General features: G+C 52.0%; 2 protein-coding genes and 1 long non-coding RNA gene across 4 annotated transcripts; all 3 read right to left on the bottom strand.

The window, feature by feature from the left end:
- Window positions 1-1,864: 1,864 nt before the first annotated feature.
- LOC149913438 (uncharacterized) lies at window positions 1,865-8,404 on the bottom strand. 2 transcript variants are annotated; one of them, XM_090129800.1, is made up of 8 exons: window positions 7,827-8,404; window positions 7,175-7,240; window positions 6,778-6,837; window positions 6,154-6,249; window positions 5,594-5,701; window positions 5,141-5,203; window positions 4,337-4,484; window positions 1,865-4,130 (listed from the first exon to the last, which is right to left on the bottom strand). In XM_090129800.1, the coding sequence occupies exons 1-8, from the start codon at window positions 8,011-8,013 to the stop codon at window positions 2,288-2,290; spliced, it is 2,571 nt and encodes an 856-aa protein (XP_089985926.1). In that variant the 5' UTR covers window positions 8,014-8,404; the 3' UTR covers window positions 1,865-2,287. The 2 variants fall into 2 exon arrangements, with proteins under 2 accessions (XP_089985926.1, XP_089985927.1); XM_090129801.1 differs by lacking the exons at window positions 7,175-7,240; window positions 7,827-8,404 and adding an exon at window positions 6,345-6,556.
- Window positions 8,405-8,473: 69 nt separating this feature from the next.
- LOC149913437 (uncharacterized) lies at window positions 8,474-13,575 on the bottom strand. The gene is made up of 3 exons (XR_016461264.1): window positions 13,495-13,575; window positions 12,039-12,549; window positions 8,474-9,273 (listed from the first exon to the last, which is right to left on the bottom strand). It is a non-coding gene; the product is annotated as an uncharacterized LOC149913437 (long non-coding RNA).
- An 8,031-nt stretch (window positions 13,576-21,606) lies between these two features.
- On the bottom strand, window positions 21,607-22,536 carry LOC149913436 (endogenous retrovirus group V member 1 Env polyprotein-like). Its single transcript, XM_090129579.1, is given in 3 exon segments — window positions 21,607-22,243; window positions 22,245-22,342; window positions 22,483-22,536. Coding segments are annotated over 3 exon segments (789 nt in total).

Raw genomic sequence — 22,536 nt, 5'->3', positions numbered from 1 at the left:
ACAGCAGACAGACACCCCTACAACAAGTCTCAGAGTGTTTCCTTCTGACGCTCTTATTATGGAAGTAAGAATACGTTCCTGGCTCCATTTTGCTCCTGTGTCACAAGACAGAGATTTAAACTATGTAAAGGCACTTTTCCACAACCGTTCCCATAGAAAGAAGGCATCCAACATCTTTCTGTAGCTGCGGAGACTCTGACTCCTCAACTCTTTCCATGCATATTTTACTGCCTCTTTCCAAATTTAGAAACAGCAACTGTGCAGAAAAATGTGCCATAAATCCTGCAGTGTGGGCCAGCAGGGAGTTTTACCCCGTCTCCTCCCTGATGTCAATCTGAAGTGATCTCCTTTAGTCCTCAGTATAACAAACACATCCTGTGACCGTGCTTGAAGACAGTCTCCCTTGAGCGTTTTAGCTGAGCTTGGTTAGCGCTCTTAAAACCAGCTGTGCAAGTGCTGCTCTCCTCCCCACTGTGAGGGATTGCTGTCAGGAGCCAACCAGTTATGCCAGGCACATCCAGCAAGGAGCTGCTGTGGCACGATGGGCGTGTGGAGCGGCTGTCTTCCAACCTGTCCTCTGCAGCAGTCAGCATTCTGCGGGTTACTCTTCCCCAGTTTGCAGAACGAGTATCAGAAGTTGATGCTCTTTTGTGAAAGAGTAAATGTGGGTTGAAAAAAAGGCAGTGTGACATTCCTGACTGCAGGTGAACAGCAGCACAGATGCTGCCAGCCCCGCTGTAAAAGCTGGACTTGCTAATGAAGCAGCTTATCCATCTGTGTCGGGCTGTGGTATCGGGGCATTGCTCTTCAGATCTTTGTTTTCCTTCTGAGGATTTTGTCCCAGCAGGGTTAGTGCCCCAGGATGGCACAAACAAGTTTGAGCCCTGATGGCAATGACGTGGTGATGGCAGGCTTACTTTTGCTGTTTTCTCCTTGTCAGAATACTCTGACTTTTGAAGGAAGCAGCTTCTTCCTTCCTTCCTTCCTTCCTTCCTTCCTTCCTTCCTCCCTCCCTCCCTCCCTCCCTCCCTTCCTTCCTTCCTCCCTCCCTCCCTCCCTCCCTCCCTTCCTTCCTTCCTTTCTTCCTTCCTTCTCTCCCTCCCTCCCTCCCTCCCTCCTTCCCTCCTTCCCTCCTTCCTCCCTCTCCCTCTCCCTCTCCCTCTCTTTTTAATTTTAATTCATTTGGAATATCTATATTCCATATAGATGCTTTGAATGTCATCGTTTGTAGTGCTGAGAACCTTTTCAGAAAACAGTTATATTCAGTTTCAAAGGTATAATAAGGATGTTAAAGAAAGAACCCTCTGTGGCGTTGACCAGGGATGAACACAGAAACATCTCCCAGTTAATGTACAGGCAGCTGATGTGACTGCCCCTGTCCTCAGCAGCTTGCTCAGAGGAAAACTTGCACAAAGCATTTCAGCGCTGGGCTGCTGAGGGAAGCTGTCGGAACAGGAGCACTGTGTCCTCTTGCAGAGGACCGGGATGCTTTTACAGCTGACTGACTGACGGCTGCTTTGGTTGTGGCCACAGCTCCTGAGGAGTGCAGCAGTGCTGAGAGCTGAGAGGAAACAGGGGAACGTTGCACTCCCTGGAGGATGCTGAGAAATCAGTGGCCTAGGGCAGGTGCTGGAGAGGAGCTGCAGGGTGCTATCGTGGCAGCTGGGCACTGCTGGTAGCACAACGGACTGTGCCTCTGCTAAGGCGACTGCAGTCACAGAGCGAGCAGTGACAGCAGGCATACGAGGCTTGCAGCACTGCCTTCCTCCCGTCTCTCTCCACTTCCAGATTCTCGGCCCGGCCCACAAAGCGAAATGAAGTAGAGGAGGGAGAAAACGTGCTCATAGTTCTGGCTTGGTTCCTATTGCAGAGCGAATGATTGCCTGCTAGTCAGAGCAGGACGGCGCCTGCTGTCCGGTAAAGCTCACGCAGAAGCGCTGGCGCTTTGGCATAAATGAACTGCCACCCTTGTCCCCTGCCCGAGACGGGACGTAGGGCACCCACAGCCCCTGGGCAGCCCGGGCCAGGGCCTCGCTGCCTCTGGGGGAGGGATTTCCTCTACACATCTACCTCAATTGCCACTTCTTGAGTGCCTTTCCCACTCGTATTATCGCTGTCTGTCAACGCCAAGGGACACACAAGGTCCGGCAGTGGGTCAGGTAATGACATGACAACAGTATGTGGGCAGCTGTGGTGTTATTTTCTGTTTATTGGTACTGTGGAGCCGGGTAAGCTCTGGTACATGACAGCAGTGGTTCTGTAGATGTTAGATGGTGTCCCAAAGCCACTACTTTCTATTTAATGGTACAGCAGAGCCCGGAAAACTCCGTTTGATGCCAGCAGTGGATGTGTGGATGTCAGACGGTGTCTGCAAACCCACGTGCTGGGGCTGCTCCCACCTCCTGATGGATAGCGGAGAGGAGCGGTAGGGCAGATGCTGTGCTTGGGGCTGCTGGGGGCTGCTGGACCAGGTCTGTTTCCCCCTGGCAGTGGAATTCCAGTTTTCTGAGGAAGCCCCTGAGTTGACATTCCTAGGGAGCCACTCCCACCGCCTGAAAGATGGCTGAGGGGACGGGGAGGATGGTACCCGGGGAGGCTGTGGGCTGCTGGACCGCTCACGCTTTCTCCAGGCGGCAGTTGCAGGTCTGCTGGATAACTGCCCCAGGCCAAGACCCTGGGGGTGCTGCTCCCACCTCCTAAAAGATGGTGGGGAGGAGGGGGAGGGCAGCGGTGAGGCCTGGGGGGACCTGGGGCGGCCAGGCCTGTCATGCTGGGGCAGCCACGGCCGTCCTTTGAAAGATGGTGCAGGGAAGGAGGAGGGCAGTGGGGGTGCCTGAGGAGGCAACTCCCGTCCCCTGAAAGATCGTGGAGGGGAACGGGAAGGTGGTGACCGTGCCTGGCGAGGCGGGGGGCTGCCGGGCCGGTGGCGCTTCCCCCAGGCAGCGGCTGTCCTGTCGGACAGTTTCCCCGAGTCTGCACTCTGTGGGGATTTCTGCCACCCTCTGACAGATGGTGGAGGGGAGGGGGAAGGCAAAGGTGGTGCTGGGAGGGGCTGGGGGCTGCTGCGCCTGGTCTGTTTCCCCGTGGCAGCGGTTTTCCAGGTGTCTGATGATGCCCCCGAGCTGCCACCCTGGGGGGGCTGCTCCCGCCTCCTAAGGGATGCTGGAGAAGAGGGGGAGGGCAGTCGGGGTGCCTGAGGGGACCACTCCCGTCCCCTGAAGGATCGTGGAGGGGAACGGGAAGGTGGTGACCGTGCCTGGCGAGGCGGGGGGCTGCCGGGCCGGTGGCGCTTCCCCCAGGCAGCGGCTGTCCTGTCGGACAGTTTCCCCGAGTCTGCACTCTGCGGGGATCGCTTCCATTCCCTGACCGATGGTGGAGGGGACGGCAGAGGTGGGGCCGGGGGGGGCTGGGGGCTGCTGGACCTGGACTGTTTCCCCGTGGCTGTGGTTTTCCAGGTGTCTGATGATGCCCCCGAGCTGCCACCTTGGGGGGGTTGCTCCCACCTCCTAAAGGATGGCGGAGAGGAGGGGGAGGGCAGAGGTGGTGCTGGGGGGGGCTGGGGGCTGCCGGGCCTCTCAGGCTTCCCCGAGGCAGCGGCTGTCCGGGTGCCGGACGATGCCCCCGAGCCGACACGCTGAGGGGACCGCTCCCGTCCCCTGAAGGATGGTGGTGGGGGACGGGGGGGCGGCGTCGATGCCCGCTGGGACCGGGGGCTGCTGGGCCTGTCGCTCATCTGCCAGGGAGCAATTGTTTGGGTGCCGGCCGATGACCGCAAGCCTCCGCCCCGGGCGGGTTCCTTCTGCCCCTTGAAGGATGGTGGAGGAGGACGGGGGGGCGGCGTCGATGCCCGCTGGGGCCGGGGGCCGCTGGGCCCGTCGCTCATCCCCCGGGATGCGGAGCCCAGGCCGGTGGGCCGCGGGGGCCGAGGCGGGGGTAGCTGAGCCCGGCGGCTGTCCAGCCTGGCAGGGGCCGCTCCGGTGCTGCCCTGCGGCAGGCGGGCAGGTTGTTCCCGCACAGGTGGTTGGCGATGGCTCTGCCTGTCGGGCCACTCGACGTCAGCAGCCTGTTCGTCTGACTGCGAGCTGGAGCTGCTGCTATCGTCCTGCGCTTCATCAGCTGCAGCCAGGCGCCTGCGGAGAGAGGAACGTGCTGAGGGCACAGGAGAGCCCCTGCTCTCCTTCCTCAATGGCAAAGAGCCGCCCTCGGCTCCCAGCCTGTCTCGGGCCCAGAAGGAAGAATGGGCCAAAGCTGCTTTCACTAGAAATGCCTCCTGGCTCACGGCAGCCCTACAGTAAAGAGTTGGGCCGGATGAGGGTGGGGGTGAACAACAACTCACTGCTTTCTCTTCCTGCACCACCAGAAAAGAAGACAGCACAGAATCATCGCTAGCAATAGGGAAACCGGGACAGATGCGGCAAGTTCCAGGTACAACTTCTGTGCATCTTTAACTTGCTCGGCGTTTGCACGTCCTTCACCATCCACACCTGGAGGAATAAAGTGGTCGTTGCTGTGTCTTGTGCCATAGCGGCAATCTCACAGGAGCTCTGACATTGCCACAACATGCTCTTTTTCATTTTGTTGGCCTCCTGGAACAAGGGAAAATCCCCAGGCTGCAATGCTTTCCCTGATTCCAGGGAATTCCCAGAGGCGCTGCACAGCAATGCACTCTGGAGGCTCTTTTGCCTCTCAGCTTTGTTTACACTCTGGCTCTGCCACGGTCCAGCCCTTCCTGGGCCACGGGATTGCTCCTTCTTCTGCATCGTGCTCTAAGACTCCTTTTGCACTCGCCCACCCTCGCCTCGTGAGGCTGGGCAGTGCTGCTGCAGGCAGGCACACTGTGACCCTTTGGGGCACGTTGTCTGACTAAGCAAATCTCATTAGAGCAGAAGGAGAGCGCGTGGATCTGTTTAACCAAGTGCTGCTATGAGTGACATGGACAAGAACAATTGCTGTGTCGGGCAGGGAGTGCTGCCCTGAGCTCCCCCCTCCCACTCGGAACCCACTCCTCGGGGGCAGAGTCAGGCCCTCTCCGCAGGCACCTGAACCTGCCTCTCCCTTTTTGCCTTTCCCCCGGCATGGGCACAACTTGCACGCTCCTACTTTTCTCCCCCTTACGAACTCCTGCCTGATCGTTGCTTACCTGGATTCTTCAGAAAAAAACCATAGATCCAGTTGTGTTGGGCTTTCCCGGGCTCTGACAGCTCTGTGAAGAACGAGAGAAAGGCCAAGTCTCAGCACGGTGCAGGCAAAGAGGAGGCAGGACGGGAGGCTCCCTCTGTGCCACTGCCCCATCTATGAGTCAGTGCATCCCTCTGGACCTCAGCTTGCAGGAGGGATCCTGCTCCAGGCTGCTGGTGTGCCAGGCGCCTCAGGGGAGGCACACCAAGCTCTGGAATGCAGCGACTGTGGCAGGGAGGTACGTTGGAGGGTCCTATTTCCTCTCCTCATCTGCTGAATGTGCTTCCCCTGGCCTTGTTCCCAAAAGGACAAAGTTCCTAAGTCCCTGGGAGCTGGGGAGAGCTGGGGAGAGGGGAGCAACCTCTAACCACGGCCACGGAGCTCTATGAGCGAGGAGCTCGACGAGGGGCTTTACCTGGAGCGCCAGTCGTGTGCTTGGCCTCTGCTTCCCCTGCAGGGACGTGCAGTGTGCGACGGCTGCCTTGCTGAAATGCATCCCTGTGCACAGGCTCTCCGTCTGTCTCTTTAGAAAGGAGGGAAGAGAGCGGGGCTGTAAGTAACTGCTTCTCACCAGGAAGATGGTATCTTCGGGAGGCACCGGTTCTCTAGGCACAGCAGTCAAGTTTAGGAACGAAGCCTGGGCTTTTTGTGGTGCGCCTCATTCCTAGTCCAAACTGCGTGCCGTTCTGTGAGACAAACTGAAGTGCTGCACACTTTCCAGTCTGCGAGCACAGACAGCAAGACCTGTCCTGCTGGGAGACCAGCAGGTTGCAGGCAGGCTTCTTATTCACGGTGCACCTTGTGCGATTCTGGCAAGTTGCAAGATGATGCTACAAGGCAGTTCAGACACAGAGGCGTCACCACCGCAGGACTCTGATCCATCCTTTCCTGCTGTGCACGCTACACTTTCTCCATGTATCTACCTAGAAACTCAGTTTCCCGCGTCTTTCAGAGAACAGACAGAAAGACACCCACCATGTGCTGCCTTCTCCTTCATCATTTTCTTCAGGACATGGGAGAGCCTCTGCGGATATTTTCCAGTTTTTGATGCCTCTTTCCATTCCTCAGGACCTTAACAGAAAGCATGAAAATACATTTCAGACAAAGTACTGAACTGAATGGTCTTTTTGGTGAAGTCAATAAAGACAAGAGCCACCCTGGGACACCTGTGGGGCTCCAGCACAGGAGGCAGCCAAGGGTTTTTGCCCGGCCTTCCCTGGAGGCACTTCTGCACCCAAAGGATGAGGAGAACTTTCCATCACGCTGCAATCTACACAGCTGCATTACAGAGTTACGCAAGTTGCAGAGGTGCCGGGTGGGCAGTTGGCTGGCACTCAGCAGCTTTCTGGATACTCTCTCCGCGCCATGTGAAACAATCCTGAGACAGTGTGGAAGAACATTTGGGTTTTCTTACCGGACAGATCTCTGATGTACAGAGACAAAGCCAGCAGGACACTGGGAGCACGCAGCACCCAAGAAACAGTGACTACCCAGGCTTCTCGTGGAGCAGAAATCACCAGGCAGTGAAAAGCTGAACCCTTCCTGAACTACCACAACCACATATGAGCAGAGAGCGTGAGATGAAGGCTGGTGACTTACCTCTGGCATCCAGCCCAGGCTCAGGAACAGGACTCCCTTCTGGTAATCCACCAACAGGGCCTGCAAGCACAAATGTGATCAGACACAGGTGAGGACAGCTTCCACTGCACCTGGGGGCCTGGTTCTTTTTTCCGCAGTGACCTGCAAGGACTGACGGCAGGTCGGGGAATGACACGGCCCAGAAGGCAAACGGACAGGTTCTCTCCTCCAAAGAGTGGCAAGGGCTGCCTTCCCACAGATATGTGACAACTCTCCAAATAAAGAAATACTCAGGACTGATCTGTGTACAGCCTTCGAGGCACAAAGAGACTTGAAAGACCCCTGGAGTTTCCTGACTACCCAAATAATCTATGACAGCGCTCACTTTTCTGCCTTCAAGGAAGCAGGCACAACTTACCTCTGGGTTCCCCCTGAGGCACAAAAGCAGTCATCACCCAATCATCTGGATACGGAGCACCATCATCTAGAAGCAAGAACAGAAGAGGGATGTTCCCATGGCATGTTGTGATCTCCTCCCTCAGTGATGGGGGAGGGCTCAGCTAATGGATGGCAGACTCAGGCCGTGACTGCCAAAGCTACAGGGTGATCTGGAGCCTGGCACTGGGCAGCTTTCCGAAGCTCTCCAGGCCACGTGCAACACCCCTCCGGGACTGTGTGGACGAGCACACCAAGAAAAGACACCTAGAGCAAACTGGGCTCCAGCCGGGGGTCTCTGCTGGGAACCAGGATTCATCTATGGGGAGCACCAGGAAGCCGGAGCAGAAATGCTCCCGCTTTTCCCAGCACACATCTTCTGAGCTCCCCCTAGGTCAGCCCCGGCCAAAGAGCGTGCTCAGCCAGCAGCAGAGCCACGGCCCGGCACGGCTGGAGCCAGCCCTGCAGAGCACTGCTTCCTCACGCCCTCGCCTGGCTCCTGCGCTGCTGCCCGTCCCCCCCATCCCAACACCCCCACGGAAGGCAGCCCCAGGGCAGCGCGGCACACGGGGACAAGAGCCCGGAGCTCTCGCCCTCGCTGCCACTCGGTTGTGGCCCTGTCTCTGCCCACCCACCTGCTGCTGGCGCTCGCCACGGAGCGGCACAAGTCTCCTGGGAACACGTGGCCGTCAGGAGGAGGAGGAGAGCAAGGCGGGCGGGGGCCGTGGCCCCCCACACTCGTGCCATGCTGCCACCACCACCGCTGCAGCCACAGCGAGTGCTGCTGGGCGGCACAGAACGCCTGGGGCACACGCTGAGCATTGTGAGCTCACGGCACCAGGCGGGGCGTTGTGACCCCACGTCCCCACGATGACATCTGTTCCGCCACCAGGGCCAGCTTCCCCCTGGGCTTGCTGTGTGCGCTGTCGTGCTGGGGGAGGATTCCCAGGCATCTAGAGCAGCAGGAGACCACTGATGTCACATGGACAGCACGGAAGTGTGGAATGGCTCGGCTGGGAAGCGACATTAAAGAGACAGAGACGCTGTCAAAGGAGAAAGAAAATCACTTCAGTGTTGTTTTTACTGCTTTGTGCAAATCTAGAGATTCACTTTTCTCTTTTAATGCCAAAACAGAAGCCGGTTCTTCAGTGACATTTCCCCTTCAACCCTCCCACCCCACAGCCCTACCTCTCATTTTCTCCTACCTCCCCTCTCCTCCCTTCCTTCCCCTCCCCTCCGCTCCCCTCCCCTCCCCTCCCCTCCCCTCCCCTTCCCCCTCTTTTCTCCTTTTCCCCTCCCCTTCCCCCTTGCCTTATGCCAAACTTACCTTTCCTGCTCTTCACTGAACTCTTCTGGATTCTCCTGCCTTTTGCTGCTCCTCTTGCCTTGCTTTCCTTTGCAATGCTATGCATTGCTCTCTCCATATTTCTTGCCAGCCATTCTTTTCTTAGCTCTTATTCTTCACTTTTTACTTGGCTTTTTTCTTCTATTCTCTTTGCCTTTCTTCTCTTTTCATATATTATTTTCTAGCTCTTCTTTTCTTTCTGCTTTTATTTTTTTCTATTTCATTCTTCTTTTTGCTCTTTTTTTCCATTAATTTCGTTTTTTGCTCTTTTTTCATTTTTTTTCTGTTTTCAACTTTTTTTTCTTATTTTTATTATATATTTTTTCTCTATTTTGTTTCTTTCTTTTTCCTTTTTTTCTTTTTTCCATGTTTTCATCCTTTTTTCTTTTCTTTATTCTTTCTTGTTTATTCTTTCTTTTTTTTCCCTCTTTTTCTCATGTAATCTTTTTTTTCCTCTCTTTATTCCTCATTTTTTTCTCTTTTTTCTTTTTCTGTCTTTTTTTGTCTGATTTTGATCATAGGTTTTCCTTTACCCCCCTTTAACCTAGCCCACAGCCCTCATCTCTTGAGGAGACAGCAAGGTGGCCTGGAGCTACCCACAGCTCCTCCTGGGCAGGTCTGCTTCAAGCCCACAACCCAAAGGACCAAACCCCTCTTACCTTTGGGCCCAGCTTCTTCTCCTTCCGCGCTGCTCCCGTGGCAAGCAGGGGCTCAGCTCTTCCCACATTCCTCCATTCCTACAAGGTTGCAATTTTTCACTCTTTGCCTTGCTTTGCTTTGCTGTGCTATGGTTAGCTTTCCTACTTGTTTTCTCTACATTTACATGCATTGCTTTTTACTTTTTATTCTTCCTTTCCTCTTTCTTTCTATTTTCCTTACAACCCTCCCCGTTTCTTTTTTGTCACTTGTTTGTTTCTTGGTTGGTTTTTCTTTTTTATTCTTTTATCTTATCTTACTTCTTATTTTATTACTTTTTCTTTCAGCCCCCTGATGTTACTTTATATCCATCTGTTGGCCCCCTTTATCCCCCTTATCGTTTTTGTATCTGGGCCTCCTCTTCTTACGTGGGCCTCCTCTCCCCACACTACCCTATAGCCTCCCCGTAGCCCCATATTCCCCTATACTTTACTATAGCCTACGCAAGCCCCCTAGAGCTCCCCTACGGACTTCTATAACCTCACATCTCCCTATGTCCCACCTACACCCCTCCACAGACCCCTATCGCGCCTGTTTCTCCATATCACACCCATCGCCCTGCTCCCTCTAGCCCCATATGGAGCAGATTGTCTTGAGGGAGATCATGTAGCATGTGCGGGATGAGCGGGGGATCAGGCCTAGCCAGCATGGGTTCATGAAGGACAGGTCCTGTTTGACCAACCTGATCTCTTTCTACGATCTAGTGGCCCATCTGGTGGATGAGGGAAAGGCTGTTGATGTAGTCTACCTAGACTTCAGCAAAGCCTTTGACACTGCCTCCCACAGCATTCTCCTGCAGAAGCTGCAGCCTGAGGCTTGGATGGCTACACTCTGGGCTGGGTGAGGAGCTGGCTGGAGGGCCGGGCTCAGAGAGTGGTGGTCAATGGAGTTAAATCCAGCTGGTGACCGGTCACGAGTGGTGTTCCCCAGGGGTCGGTGCTGGGGCCTGTCTTCTTCAAGAACTTTCTTGATGACCTGGATGACGGCATTGAGTGCACCCTCAGTAAGTTTGCGTATGACACCAAATTGGCTGGAAGTGTGGATCTGCCTGGGGGTAGCGAGGCCATACAGAGGGATCTGGACAGGCTGGGGAGCTGGGCTGAAGCCAATGGGATGAGGTTCAACAAGACCAAAGGCCAGGTCCTGCACTTCGGCTACAACAACCCCAGGTGACGCTACAGGCTTGGGGCAGAGTGGCTGGAGGACTGCATAGAGGAAATGGACCTGGGGGTACTGACTGATGCTCGGCTGAACATGAGCCCACAGTGTGGCCAGGTGGCCAAGAGGGCCAACAGCATCCTGGCTTACATCAGAAACGGTGTTGCCAGCAGGAGCAGAGAGGTGATTGCTCCCCTGTACTCAGCACTGGTGAGGCCACACCTCGAGTACTGTGTCCAGTTTTGGGCCCCTCACTGCAAGAAAGACATTGAGGCCCTGGAACGTGTTCAGAGGAGGGCAACAAAGCTGGTGAGGGGTCTGGAACACAGGCCATATGAGGAAAGGCTGAAGGAGCTGGGAACGTTCAGCCTGGAGAAGAGGAGGCTCAGGGGAGACCTCATTGCTCTCTATAACTTCCTGAAGGGAGCTTTTAGTGAGCTGGGGGTCGGCCTCTTCTCTCGTGTCATTAGTGACAGGAGCAGAGGGAATGGTTTCAAGCTACGGCAGGGGAGATTCAAGCTGGACATTAGGAAGTATTACTTTTCAGAAAGGGTGGTCAGGCACTGGAATGGACTGCCCAGGGAGGTGGTGGAGTCGCCGACCCTGGGGGTGTTCAAGGAAAGACGAGGGACATGGTTTAGTAGGAGCTATTGGTAATAGGTGAACGGTTGGGCTGGATGATCTTTTAGGCCTTTTCCAACCTTGGTGAGTCTATGGTTCTATATCCCCTTCTAGCCCACCTATTTGCCCCCTGCAGACATCTGTACAACCACATCCTCATATATCCTCCCCCAGCCCCACCCGGCATCTGGAGCCCCTTCCCAAACCCCCCCCAATGCTCCCTATGGCACTGTATCCCCCCATAAGCTCCTCACAGCCCTCTATTGCCCCAAATCCCCCTAGACCCACCCCTAGAGCCCCATATACCCCAAACCCCTAGCACAGCCCACTCTAGCCCCGTGTGCCTCCCTATATCCCAACAGCCTTCCGTAGCCCCCTGCCCCCCCACAGCCCTCCCCAGGGGCGGGACAGAGCTGCACCGGACCAATGAGAGACGGGGGGTGGTGCGAAGGCTAGGGGGTGGATCTGATGGATATGGGATGGGCTATGGATATAGGATGGGATACGGAATGGGATAAAGTCATGGGAAATGGATATGGGATGGCTATGGGGTGGATCTGATGGGTATGGGATGGGATGGCTATGAGATGGGGCTCTATTGGTTATGGGGCCAGAGGGGCTATGGGGCCAGGATGCTGCAGTGACCTTTGTCCCCAAAGATCTCCCTCCAATGTGAGATGTGGAGCCCCACAGCTGCTCCTCTGCCCTTTATTATTTACATGGGGGTGTGTGGGGGGCATCCCCCAATCCCCCATTATCAAAAAAATAAATCCTAATTACAAAAGTAAGGGGTGTCACCCCCGCCCCCTGGGAACAATGTGGTCTGTGGGGGTGGACTGTGAGTCACGGTGACACTTGAGTGACGGTGACACCAGAAGACACTGACACTCAGTGACACCCAATGGCATCCGGTGAAGGTGACACCCAACGATGGTGACACCAGCGACCCTGTGTCACACCCACCCATGCCAGACCCCACATGTCCCCGACTGTCCCCAGCCCCCCTCCCTGTACCCCTCCTCGTCACCTCTTCAAAGAGGATGGCACTGTGCTGCACTTGTGCCACCATGGCAGGGGAGACAGCGTGGGACACTCATGGACAGCCAGGGTGACAGCATCCAGGAGCTGGAGGACGCTGATGGGGCTCTCGAGGTACGTTGGTACAGCCCCAGGTTCCATGGTTACAGTGACAATAAAATTGACCTAGTATTTATTTTAATACAAACAGACATTTTTGGGGGTGATCCCAAGGGGACACAGCAGAGCGAGAACGTGTCACTATGTGAGGTTGTCCTCAGAATCCCCACTGGAGACCTCTAGAGTAGTCCAGGAACCTCTGGGGACCCCCTGGACACCCCCAAGACCCCTCCAGAACATCCCCAGACCCTTCTGAATGACTCCAAGGACCTCCTGGACCCACCTGGGGACCAACTGGATGCCCCAAACCCCTCTAGGACATTTCCACATTTTTCTGCATGACTCCAGGGGTGGATAGGGGAGGTGGTGGGAGGAAACAAGGGGTTAATGAGGCTTCCATGCTGTGGAAAAGAAGTTGGAGGAGACTTTAGGGGGACAGTGGGGGAAGGGGGGGAACAGGGTCTCAATGTTGAATGAGAGTCTGGGGGGGGAACTCAGTGGGTTGTGTTGGGGAAAGAGGTGAACACAGTCTCTACAAGGCAGAAAGGACATCTGGCGGCAGACGGAGGAGGGGAGAGGAGAGCCAGGGGTTGTGGGGGACTTCTATGGGGCAGAAAAGGTGTCCAGTTATGGGGGGATTGGAAGTCAAAATGGGGGAACTGACTCCAGGGGTCAGATGGAGGAGCGCATGGGGGGGGGGGGTACAAGGGACTCTAGGGGTCAAAAAAGGGGTGAGGAGGTGGAGGGAGAAGGGGGGACAAGGACCCTGGGGGTCAAATAGAGGGGAATGGGGCATGGTAGGAGACTCTAGGGATCAGAATGGGGGAAATTGAGTGGGGGCACTTGGGAGGAGGAGAGGGGATTCTGGGGGTCAGATAGAGGGGACTGGGAAAAGGGGGGGGGGACCCTACGGGACAGAATGGGAGACACGTGGGCAGGGGGGGACACTAGGGATCAGAACGGGGCACTGGGAAGGGATGAGGGGCCGGGGGGGGAGGGGACAGACAGGGGGACCCTGGGAGTCAGAATGGGGGAGGCACAGAGGGGAGGGGTGGAAAAGGACTACAGTGATCAGAATGGAGGAAATGGAGGGGGGGAACAGGGAGAGGGCGTATACCCGGGAGTGACACAGAGAGACTGGGGGGGTGTGGGCGATCAGCGGCAGCGGGAGAGGGGGGGAGGGCAGCGAAAGACACGGGGTGGGGGAGGCGGCGAGACGCAGGGCAGCCGCCCCCGCCGAGCGGAAGCCCCGAGAACCGCAGAGACCCCGCGGGGCCGAGGCAGAGCCGCACGCGGCCCCCAACCCCCTTAACTCAGCCCCCGCCGCGGTGCTCCCCAACACCCACCTGGAGGAGCCGAGGCGGCGTCGGAGCGGTGCGGGACACGGCACGACTTCCGCACGGCCAACTCCTCGGGTCGCAGCGTGATGACGTCTCTCGGCGGGGACGGCGCGTGCGCGCTCAGGCGCTGTCGCCATGGGGACGCCGTCACGCATGCGCCGTCGTCGCGGGGACGGCTGCGCGCGCCGCAAGGTGGGAGTGCGCGGTGTTGCCATGGCAACGCAGCCCGCACGCACGGCCTGAAGCCCGAGTGCAGCTCCAGGGGCAGCGGGGGGCGAAGAGGACGGGAGGGGGGGGAACGGAGAGCCCTCAGGGATCTACTCGGGAGGTGGGGGAGGGGTCAGGGGCAGAGCTCCGGGGAGGGCGGTGCTGAGTGGGCTGAGAGGAGACCCCGGCGGCTCCGAGCTCGGGGCCAACGGCCGCTCCCGCGCGCTGCATCTCAGCCAATCGGAGCCGGTGGCGCTGCCGCTGGCCAATGCGAGCCCGGGGGCGGGACGGCGCTGCACCGGACCAATGAGAGGCCGGGGGCGGGAGGAACTGCACCGGACCAATGAGAGCAAAGCACACCGGGTTCCGCCTGGCCTGCTCCGAGCCCCAGGCCTACCAGGCGCACCGCGGAACGTAGGCTGCTCCGCAAAGCGGGGCTGGACATCCGCACACAAGAAGGTCATCGGACCAAATTCAGAGCTGGCAAGCTTTTCCCAGAAGCTCTCTGCCGTCAGCTCAGCCATCGTGTTTCATTCCCTCCTCACCTCAATTGTTGGCCACATCTGCCGGCAGGCGTTACCTCCGACCTTGTCACTGGTCAGGGCTTCAACAGCACCGAGTTTCCTTCTGGTGACGTACGGAAAATCAAACCCTATGGCGTGTATGGATATAGAGAAGGTATGTTTTATTGGCAGTTGTGCAATAGCCCTGGTGCAAGGGGGATAATTCCTCCAAGCTTGCACACCATCTGGAAAAATCGTGCTGCACATATTGAGTAAGGAAAGGACAAGATAAGGATTAACTCTTGTTTAGGAATGTAGGTAAGCAGGATGTGTGGCCAGATAAGAAAAGGGCATCTGGAAACTGTTGACACAAGGAATGGGTCAGGATCGGATTACTTCTGTCAGAGACAATGGGTCTTCTCCCATGCAAAGGAGACCCCCACTGCTCATGGCGGGACCAAATGTTGATACGTCAGGAATGTAATGAATATGCATGTGAATTCCACTGATTGTGTATTCGTTCGGCCTATATCTGTACCAAGCTTCTTCCTTACGGGGTGCAAGTTTGGAGGAGCTATCCCCCTTGCACCCAGCTTGGCGCCAAATGCTGAATAAAACATACCTGCTTTATAACCTAACTCTGGGTTATAGAGTTTGATTCCGCAAATCAATTTGGCGACCCAGATGGGACAATCTCTGTTCGGCTGCAGGACCAGTTGAGGAGGGGGACGCCTTTGGCGCACCCTGAGAATTCTTGGAAGGACTCTCCCTTCTCATCCGATCACTGCGGGGATAGACAAGGACCATCTGGCAGCGGACCAGGTACGTTTAAAGGGAAGGCTCCGTAAGGCGTACGCAGGAGCAGGGGACTCCGTAAGACGTGCGGGGGCGCCCCACGCGGGAGGGTTTTACCCTGAGGATGGACTAGTCCAGAGGTATGGAACGGGAAGGTAATTACCAGAGGGGCAAGTATCGTAAAGCACTATATCTGATTCCAGGGATTGTGGGTTCGAGTCCCACCTCTGGCTAGCACTTGGAAGCTAGACTAATGATTGGGCATTAGTAATCACGAGTTCATAACAATCTGGAACTCACGCTAATTCTAGAGATTGTGGGTTAGAGTCCCACCCGGGGTTAGCGAGGTATAGTGCTGATACTTGTCAAATGATAACCTACATTATTGTAGCCGCGGTGGTAGGAATGGTAATCTGCGCAGTTGTTGTCATCTGCTGTAAATGTCCAGTACTGTGTATTTGAATAACTGTCATTGATATTTTGGGATATCCTTTAAACATATGAACTAAGGTGGTACCTGAGCTAGCAAACCTAAGTGTCGGGATGAGTGTGGTGTGATTGAGACGTAGCTAAGCTACGGAGCGAGAGCGGAGTCCCCGATCCGCGGTTCCGTGCTCCCGCGAGGGAAACGGCCGGAGACGGACGAAGCAAAAGTTGTCTTTTTCTGTTGTTTGTCCGTCCGTACGGGTTTTCTGTTTATGGATTGTGATGGTGATGGGAATTTATACTTTATAAATTGGGAAGAGGGGCCTGAGGAAAGGTGTGCATTCCACCCTGAAAACGAGTGTTGCCCCATTTATATTATATGTTGTCTAGTGTGTGAAGAAATATATCGGGGTTGGTGGCGTCATTTGTGTCCAGAGTGCCACCGTGAGTGGTGGACCGAGCATCACGGACTGGCGTGGGGAAATTTTAGAGTATTGAAAGTTACTTGTGGAAACCTTAGGGCAATAACAAACCAGTGAGACAACATGATGGGAGGGTCACAGGGAAAGGAAATACCTAAAAGAACACCCCTTGGATGTATTCTGGCACATTGGCGAGATACTGCAGGGGGACCTGGGGGCACTCTAAGTAAGAAAACTCTGATAAAATATTGTAATCAATGATGGTTAATGTATAAATTGGATGATGGGGAAAAGTGGCCCCTAAATGGGACGTTGAACTACAATACCATTCTGCAACCAATGCTATTTTTAAAACAGGAAGGTAAATGGGATGAAGCAGCATACGCTGATATGTTCTTTACCCTCAGGAATCATCCTGAATGGCAAAGAGAATGTGGGATGCGGGCACCACAAGATCCTCTAGTGTATGAATGGGGAATGAATATCAACTCATTTATGTAATATTGTGTTCCGTTTGCAAGGAGATGTGTGAGGGAGGTGGGTCAATCAGTGCTGTTTCTGTGGTGAGGTGTTTATAACCAAATGACACAGATTGTTAAGGGAAAGTTATATGGTATTAAGGGTATTTATGGAAACTGAAGAACTATATGGTTAGATTTGTGCATTTCGAAGGGAATGAGACAAACTGTTTTGATGATATAAGAAAGTGTAATTGTTAATGGTATAGAATTGAGTGTAACTGCAAGTGTAAATGAGGGTACTAAGAGTGGAACAAAGGAAAAAGGGTTAAAGAGAAAGTGAGTTAATCCTTGCTGGCGTGAGAGCAACCCCTGCACCGTTCCCCCGCGAGCAGTACTTGGTGTGAGAGAGAGCCGGGACGGAGACTGCTGTACTTGTGAAGGGGGAAGTCAGAATAGCCTCTGTAGAGGTCTGGGAAACCCGAAATCCCAGTGTTAGCACTGGAAGCCTCTGGAGAGGAGGAGGTAAAACTGAAATATGATGTTAGTAGTTTATGTAATGATGAGAGTTTGGAAAGTGAAAAGTTTGGGAAGGACACAGGCTGAGGAAGGCAAGGATGAGCAGGGTGTGACAGGGATGTAGAGGTGAGAGATATGAAGGAAAAACAAACAAACAAAAACTGATTGAGAAACAGAGATAGTAAGGAAATTGGGAATAACAGCAGCTGTTGCTGTCGCAGCACTAGAGTAGGGCGTAGGACCCAGGGATCCACTCAGAGAGAGGGGGAAGGGGGGGGCTGGAAGAGCCCAGGGAGGGCTCCGCCCCACTGCAATGAAAGTAATGTGTGAATTACTGAGAAAGAGGGAACCGCCTCTGGTTGCAAAAATGAAGGATGGGAATTTGGGAAGTTTACCCTAGCAGATCCACTGGTTAAATTACAGCTAGGGAAGCAGAATAAAGAGGTAAAGAGATTAAATTCAGTAGAGAAAATTGGAGCTAAGTATCAAGCACCAATTAATGGAAAATTTTAAGTTTGGCTTTAACACAAACTGGGAAAAGCAATGTTGTACCCATAGAAGTTAGGTAAATCCTAAATCAGGTATACACAGGATTGCAGGCATCAGAAATGCCTGGCAGAGCCAAAATGCAGCCCAATAAAAGTTAAGTTAAAGACGGGAGCCAGCCCAACCAGGGTAAAGCAGTGCCCTTTGAGGATACAAGACTGTAGGAGGATAAAAGAAATAATAGATAACTTTATGAATTTTGGATTATTAATTGGATAGAAATCCAAATAGGACACCCCGATCTTGCAAATGAAAAATTGGATGGCAAGAGTTATAGTTTGGTACAAGATTTGAGGGCAATTAATAGAAATGTTGAACCAAGTTAAGGAATAAGTAGGTGGGGTTTACCGTTCTGGATTTGAAGTACACCTTTTTCTGCCTGGTTTTGCCAAAGAAAGTCTACAGTATGTGGATACTACAGTAACAAAGGAGGACTGTGTACAGTGGACTGTGAGTTTGCTGAATTTCTTGACTTAAATGGCTATCAAGTTTCTCAACAGAAAGCAGAACTGATCAAAGAGAAGGAAACAGTTTGCTGAACACCCAGAACACCAATGCAGAGCTACCTCCAAGCCAGCAGTGTGCTCTGCAGGGAGACTATTTATGCCAGTTGGTCAGACCTACAGGAGGAACTGCTGGACGACACTGAGGACGGAAGCAGCTTTGTGAGACAAGGAAACTGTAAGGCAGGACATGCAGTAACTGCTACTGACAAGGTAATTGAAGCAAAACCATTACCTGTGGGGACTTCTGCTCAGAAGGCTGAAATAACTGCCTTGACAAGAACTAAATATGTTTTTGGGGTGGTATCCACTCCATGGTACCATCTGCAAAGGGCGAGGTTTTCTTACACACATGGAAAACAAATTCAGTATGATGAAAATCTCCCAAAGAGCGGCGTGGCTGTTATACATTCTAAAGGACATCAGAAGAGTGACACTGTACAGGCAACTGGGAATATGATGGTGGATCAGGTGGCAAAACAGGCAGCTGAAGGAAAAGAAATTGGTGAACTGGCTTTAATTCCAGACGGTAAACTTAAAATATCTGAACCTTAATCAGAACCTATAAGGTATTATAGACAGGATAGGAATTTATTGATTTAAAAGGGAAGAGAGCAAACTGACAGGTGGGTGCATACCCAGATGGACACATTATTGTGCCCTTTATTATTTTATAGAAATTGGTTCTAAGGGAACATAATAAAACATATGGGGGTACAGACATCAGAAAGTAACTGTACAATCCTAGTACCAGGAACAGGGTGCAAGTGGGGCTTGTTGGGAAAGGGAATCTTTTAGGACAATTGTAAATTGATTTTTTTTCAGAACTGCCAGGAAAAAGGAGGGTTTCAGTATATGCTAGTTCTAACAAATACCCTTTTCAGGGTGACCAGAAGCATTCCCTTGCAGGACCAATAAAGCCAAAGAAATAACCAAGGTATTGCTGCAGGAGATTATACCAAGGTTTGGATGTCCTGCAGCAATACCCTTCAACCAGGGAAATCACTTTATTGCAGAGATGGTCCAATAGGTCAGTAAGCATTGGGAATACATTGGAATTAAATCACAGGTTGTAAAACTGGCCCAGGAAGCTGGACTATCCTGGCCACAGTTGTTGCCTTTGGCTCTCCTTAGGAAACCTAGAGCCAAAGAGGGGTTAAGTCCTTCAAAATACTGTACAAAAGGCCTTATCTCTACCCAGGTAGGGAGTGAAATACTGAGTAATCTACAAGAAAAGCTTCGGGAAATAGAGAAACTGGTTCTAGGAACTAGAGCCCAAGGCCTTGACGGCTTGATCCCTCAAGTACAATGGGAACTGAAGCCAGCTGGACCCTTAAAATTGTGAATCTTATCCCTATCCCTACACCCTACCTGGTGTAGGGATCCTGCTTTGGCAGGGGGGTTGGACTCGATGATCTCTGGAGGTCCCTTCCAACCCCTACGATTCTGTGATTCTGTGATTCTGTGAATCCAAAGACAGTAATATGGGCTCTTATAATTGTTAGAAATGTTAATTTGATTAAGTGCAGCATTTGATGTAAATGCTTATATATCTCTTGTGGAAAACATCATTGCAGTAATTGTTTGGTATGTGGGCTCTGTACATAGGTGTATATATATATATTTTGTCATACACGTTGCAAGAAGATCCTGCACAAGATCAAACCAGAGAACAAGGCATGGCATGCCCGAGGAAGCGCCTGAAGAAGACGGTCCGACCACAGTGGACTGTGAGGAGAAAGGACCCCTCCGACTAACAATTAAGAAAAATGTATAAACTATGCATTGTAATTAACCTTATAAGATTTGCTTTAGCCTGGGAAGGTAATAGCTACTCGGGCAGTGGCCCAAAATTTTAACCTAACAAATTGTTGGATATGTATGGCCCTCCCCAGAGCAGGGGGGGTGCAAGTCTATGGGGTAGTAGCGCTTAATTGGACAATTCCAAATTTGGGTGGAACACAAGGAATGTAAGTATGGAATAGAGGATAAATTACAAAAGGGCCCCAAGTTTGATCTGTTGATTATTAATTCCTCTAAATCTGTCTTCGTGGATAAGGAAAATGATAGCAAAATTAGTATGAAAGTCGGGTGGTAAAATTTAACAGGTATAGGATGTAGTTGGGAATATGGGAATTCGGGAACAGTATCAGGACTCAACGAAACTACAAGGTGGAAGCAGGGCATAGTGTGCGATCCTAGAACAAGTAAAAATTCATCTTGGCCTATAGATAAGAATGTACTTGGAATTGTGGGAATGGGAACATCTTTTACCCAACAAGAGGGTACGTCTAATCCATGACCTTATGGATACTGGTGGTTATGTGGGGATGGGCAGGCACAAAAAGCACTGCCTCCAAATTGATGGGAACAAAATAGAATGGCATTGGATCTCCTAACAGCCAAAGAGGGAGGGGTTTGTGTGATAATTAATCAGAGTTGTTGTGCTTATACTCAAAGGATAGAAACTGATCTACAGGCAATATGGGAGCACACTAAATTACTTCATCAGGTAACGATGGATGACACCTCATTAGGATTCACAGAATTGTGGGCAAAACTTACCAGCTGGTCACCTAACTCTATGTGGCTAAAGCAACTCTTTGTGGCTTGTATTATTATAATCATCTTGCTCATTTTTATGTTGTTGTGATGAGATGTGCATTATGGATATGTAAAACTTCTGGGGATAGTTATGAGGAATGGAAAAAGCACAAGCTAAGGCAGAAAGTGGAAAGTGGGAGTTATTTCAAAACTTCCCTTTTACTGAATGGAGCAATTTAGCAAAAGAATTTGCTAGGTTCAAGAAAAAGGGGGGAATTGAGTAAGGAAAGGACAAGATAAGGATTAACTCTTGTTTAGGAATGTAGGTAAGCAGGATGTGTGGCCAGATAAGAAAAGGGCATCTGGAAACTGTTGACACAAGGAATGGGTCAGGATAGGATTACTTCTGTCAGAAACAATGGGTCTTCTCCCATGCAAAGGAGACCCCCACTGCTCATGGCGGGACCAAATGTTGATACGTCAGGAATGTAATGAATATGCATGTGAATTCCACTGATTGTGTATTCGTTCGGCCTATATCTGTACCAAGCTTCTTCCTTACGGGGTGCAAGTTTGGAGGAGCTATCCCCCTTGCACCCAGCTTGGCGCCAAATGCTGAATAAAACATACCTGCTTTATAACCTAACTCTGGGTTATAGAGTTTGATTCCGCAAATCAATATAGGACGAACTAATACATAATCAGTAGTTTCCCGGAATTCAGATGCATATTCATTATACCCCAAAAGCATGCAGGCCCTCCCCTGTTACGCGTGCATAGTGGGTCGTGGGTTGAAGAATTTGTTGTCTTTTTCGGGAAGGCTTCTGACCTTCCTCGCCATAAACTCCCGACAGAGAAGGAGGGGCATCCCCCAAACTAGTTTCGTCTTGCTCTGTGGACATCTAATCACCTTCCTGCCAGATGTCTCTGGGTTGTTCTCAAACCTTATCAGCATGGCCTCCATCCCCCTCATTATCTCAGATCCAGTGTCTGCTGTCCCCCCTTCTCTAGCGAGCTCTACATTCCTGCTTCTATAAATTATCTCTAACTATCCTCCTCTATCCCCCCCTATTTTCAGTTACTGTGAAACCTTCTTTCTGCCTTTTACTTTTTCTTATGGGGCCCTTTTTCCACCTTTCAATTCCCCCCCTTTTCTTCAATCTAGAAGGATTTCTATCTGCTAGATTATTCTTTCTTAACTTGTGAAATAAGCCCCACTTTCTACCTTTTGCCTTAACTCGTGTTTTTTCCAGACTTCATACTTTTTTCTTGTATTCTGGCACAGGCACATAGAACACCTCATTACCACACAGGTAAGGCCTACCAATAGTACCAGTATGATGCATACCAAGAAAAGTTGTCTTAACCATCTTAGATTTGGTAACCAGTTAGTAAGTGAGTCCCATAGGTCTGTTTCCCAGCTTGTGTCATCCATGCTTGCCTTATAGAGAACCTTTGTCTGCTCCCAGATTTTTCTTAAGTCTGTTTCAATTCCCAAATTCTCATTTATATAAGCACAGCAACTCTGATTTATTATTGTGCATACCCCTCCTTCCTTAGCTGTTAACAGATCTAATGCCATCCTGTTTTGAAGTACCACTTTGGATAGGGAGGATACCTCCTCTTGGATTGCTTATAATGCATCCGTTGTGGCATTTTCTATTATTTCCAGAGTTGCAGAGATATTTACTGTAGCCTTTTCCAGCTGCGCTACTCCTAGTGCTGGGATTAGGGCTCTCAGAAAGCTATGGAACCCTGTATTATACCTAGCTAGGGGGTTGTACATGCGCTTAGTTCGAATCCAAGGGGTTCTCAAGAGTCCCCTTGGGGTCTTCATGCACCGTAGTTTGAGATATTAAATATTCTGTAGTGCATGTCCCTGTCCAGTTTAATGGTAATGCCTTTCGTGCCTGGCCATCTCCATATAGCCACTAGTAGCCATGAGGTAACTTGCATGGCCTGTTTATGTTTTCCTGGTGGGTGAAAGATGTTCCCATCCCTACAATTCCAAGTATGTTTTTATCTGAGGCCCATTGTGATGCTTCATCAGTTCTAGGATCACATCCCTCACCTTGCTTCCACCTCCCAGTTTCACTAGTTCCTGATACTGCTTTAGAGTTCTCAT

The sequence above is a fragment of the Phasianus colchicus genome, chromosome 37 (genome assembly GCF_987193195.1).
Source record: "Phasianus colchicus chromosome 37, bPhaCol1.hap1.1, whole genome shotgun sequence".
Lineage (NCBI taxonomy): Eukaryota > Metazoa > Chordata > Aves > Galliformes > Phasianidae > Phasianus > Phasianus colchicus.
Note: the sequence above shows the minus strand (reverse complement) of the source record. Positions and strands in the feature narration are given on the sequence as shown.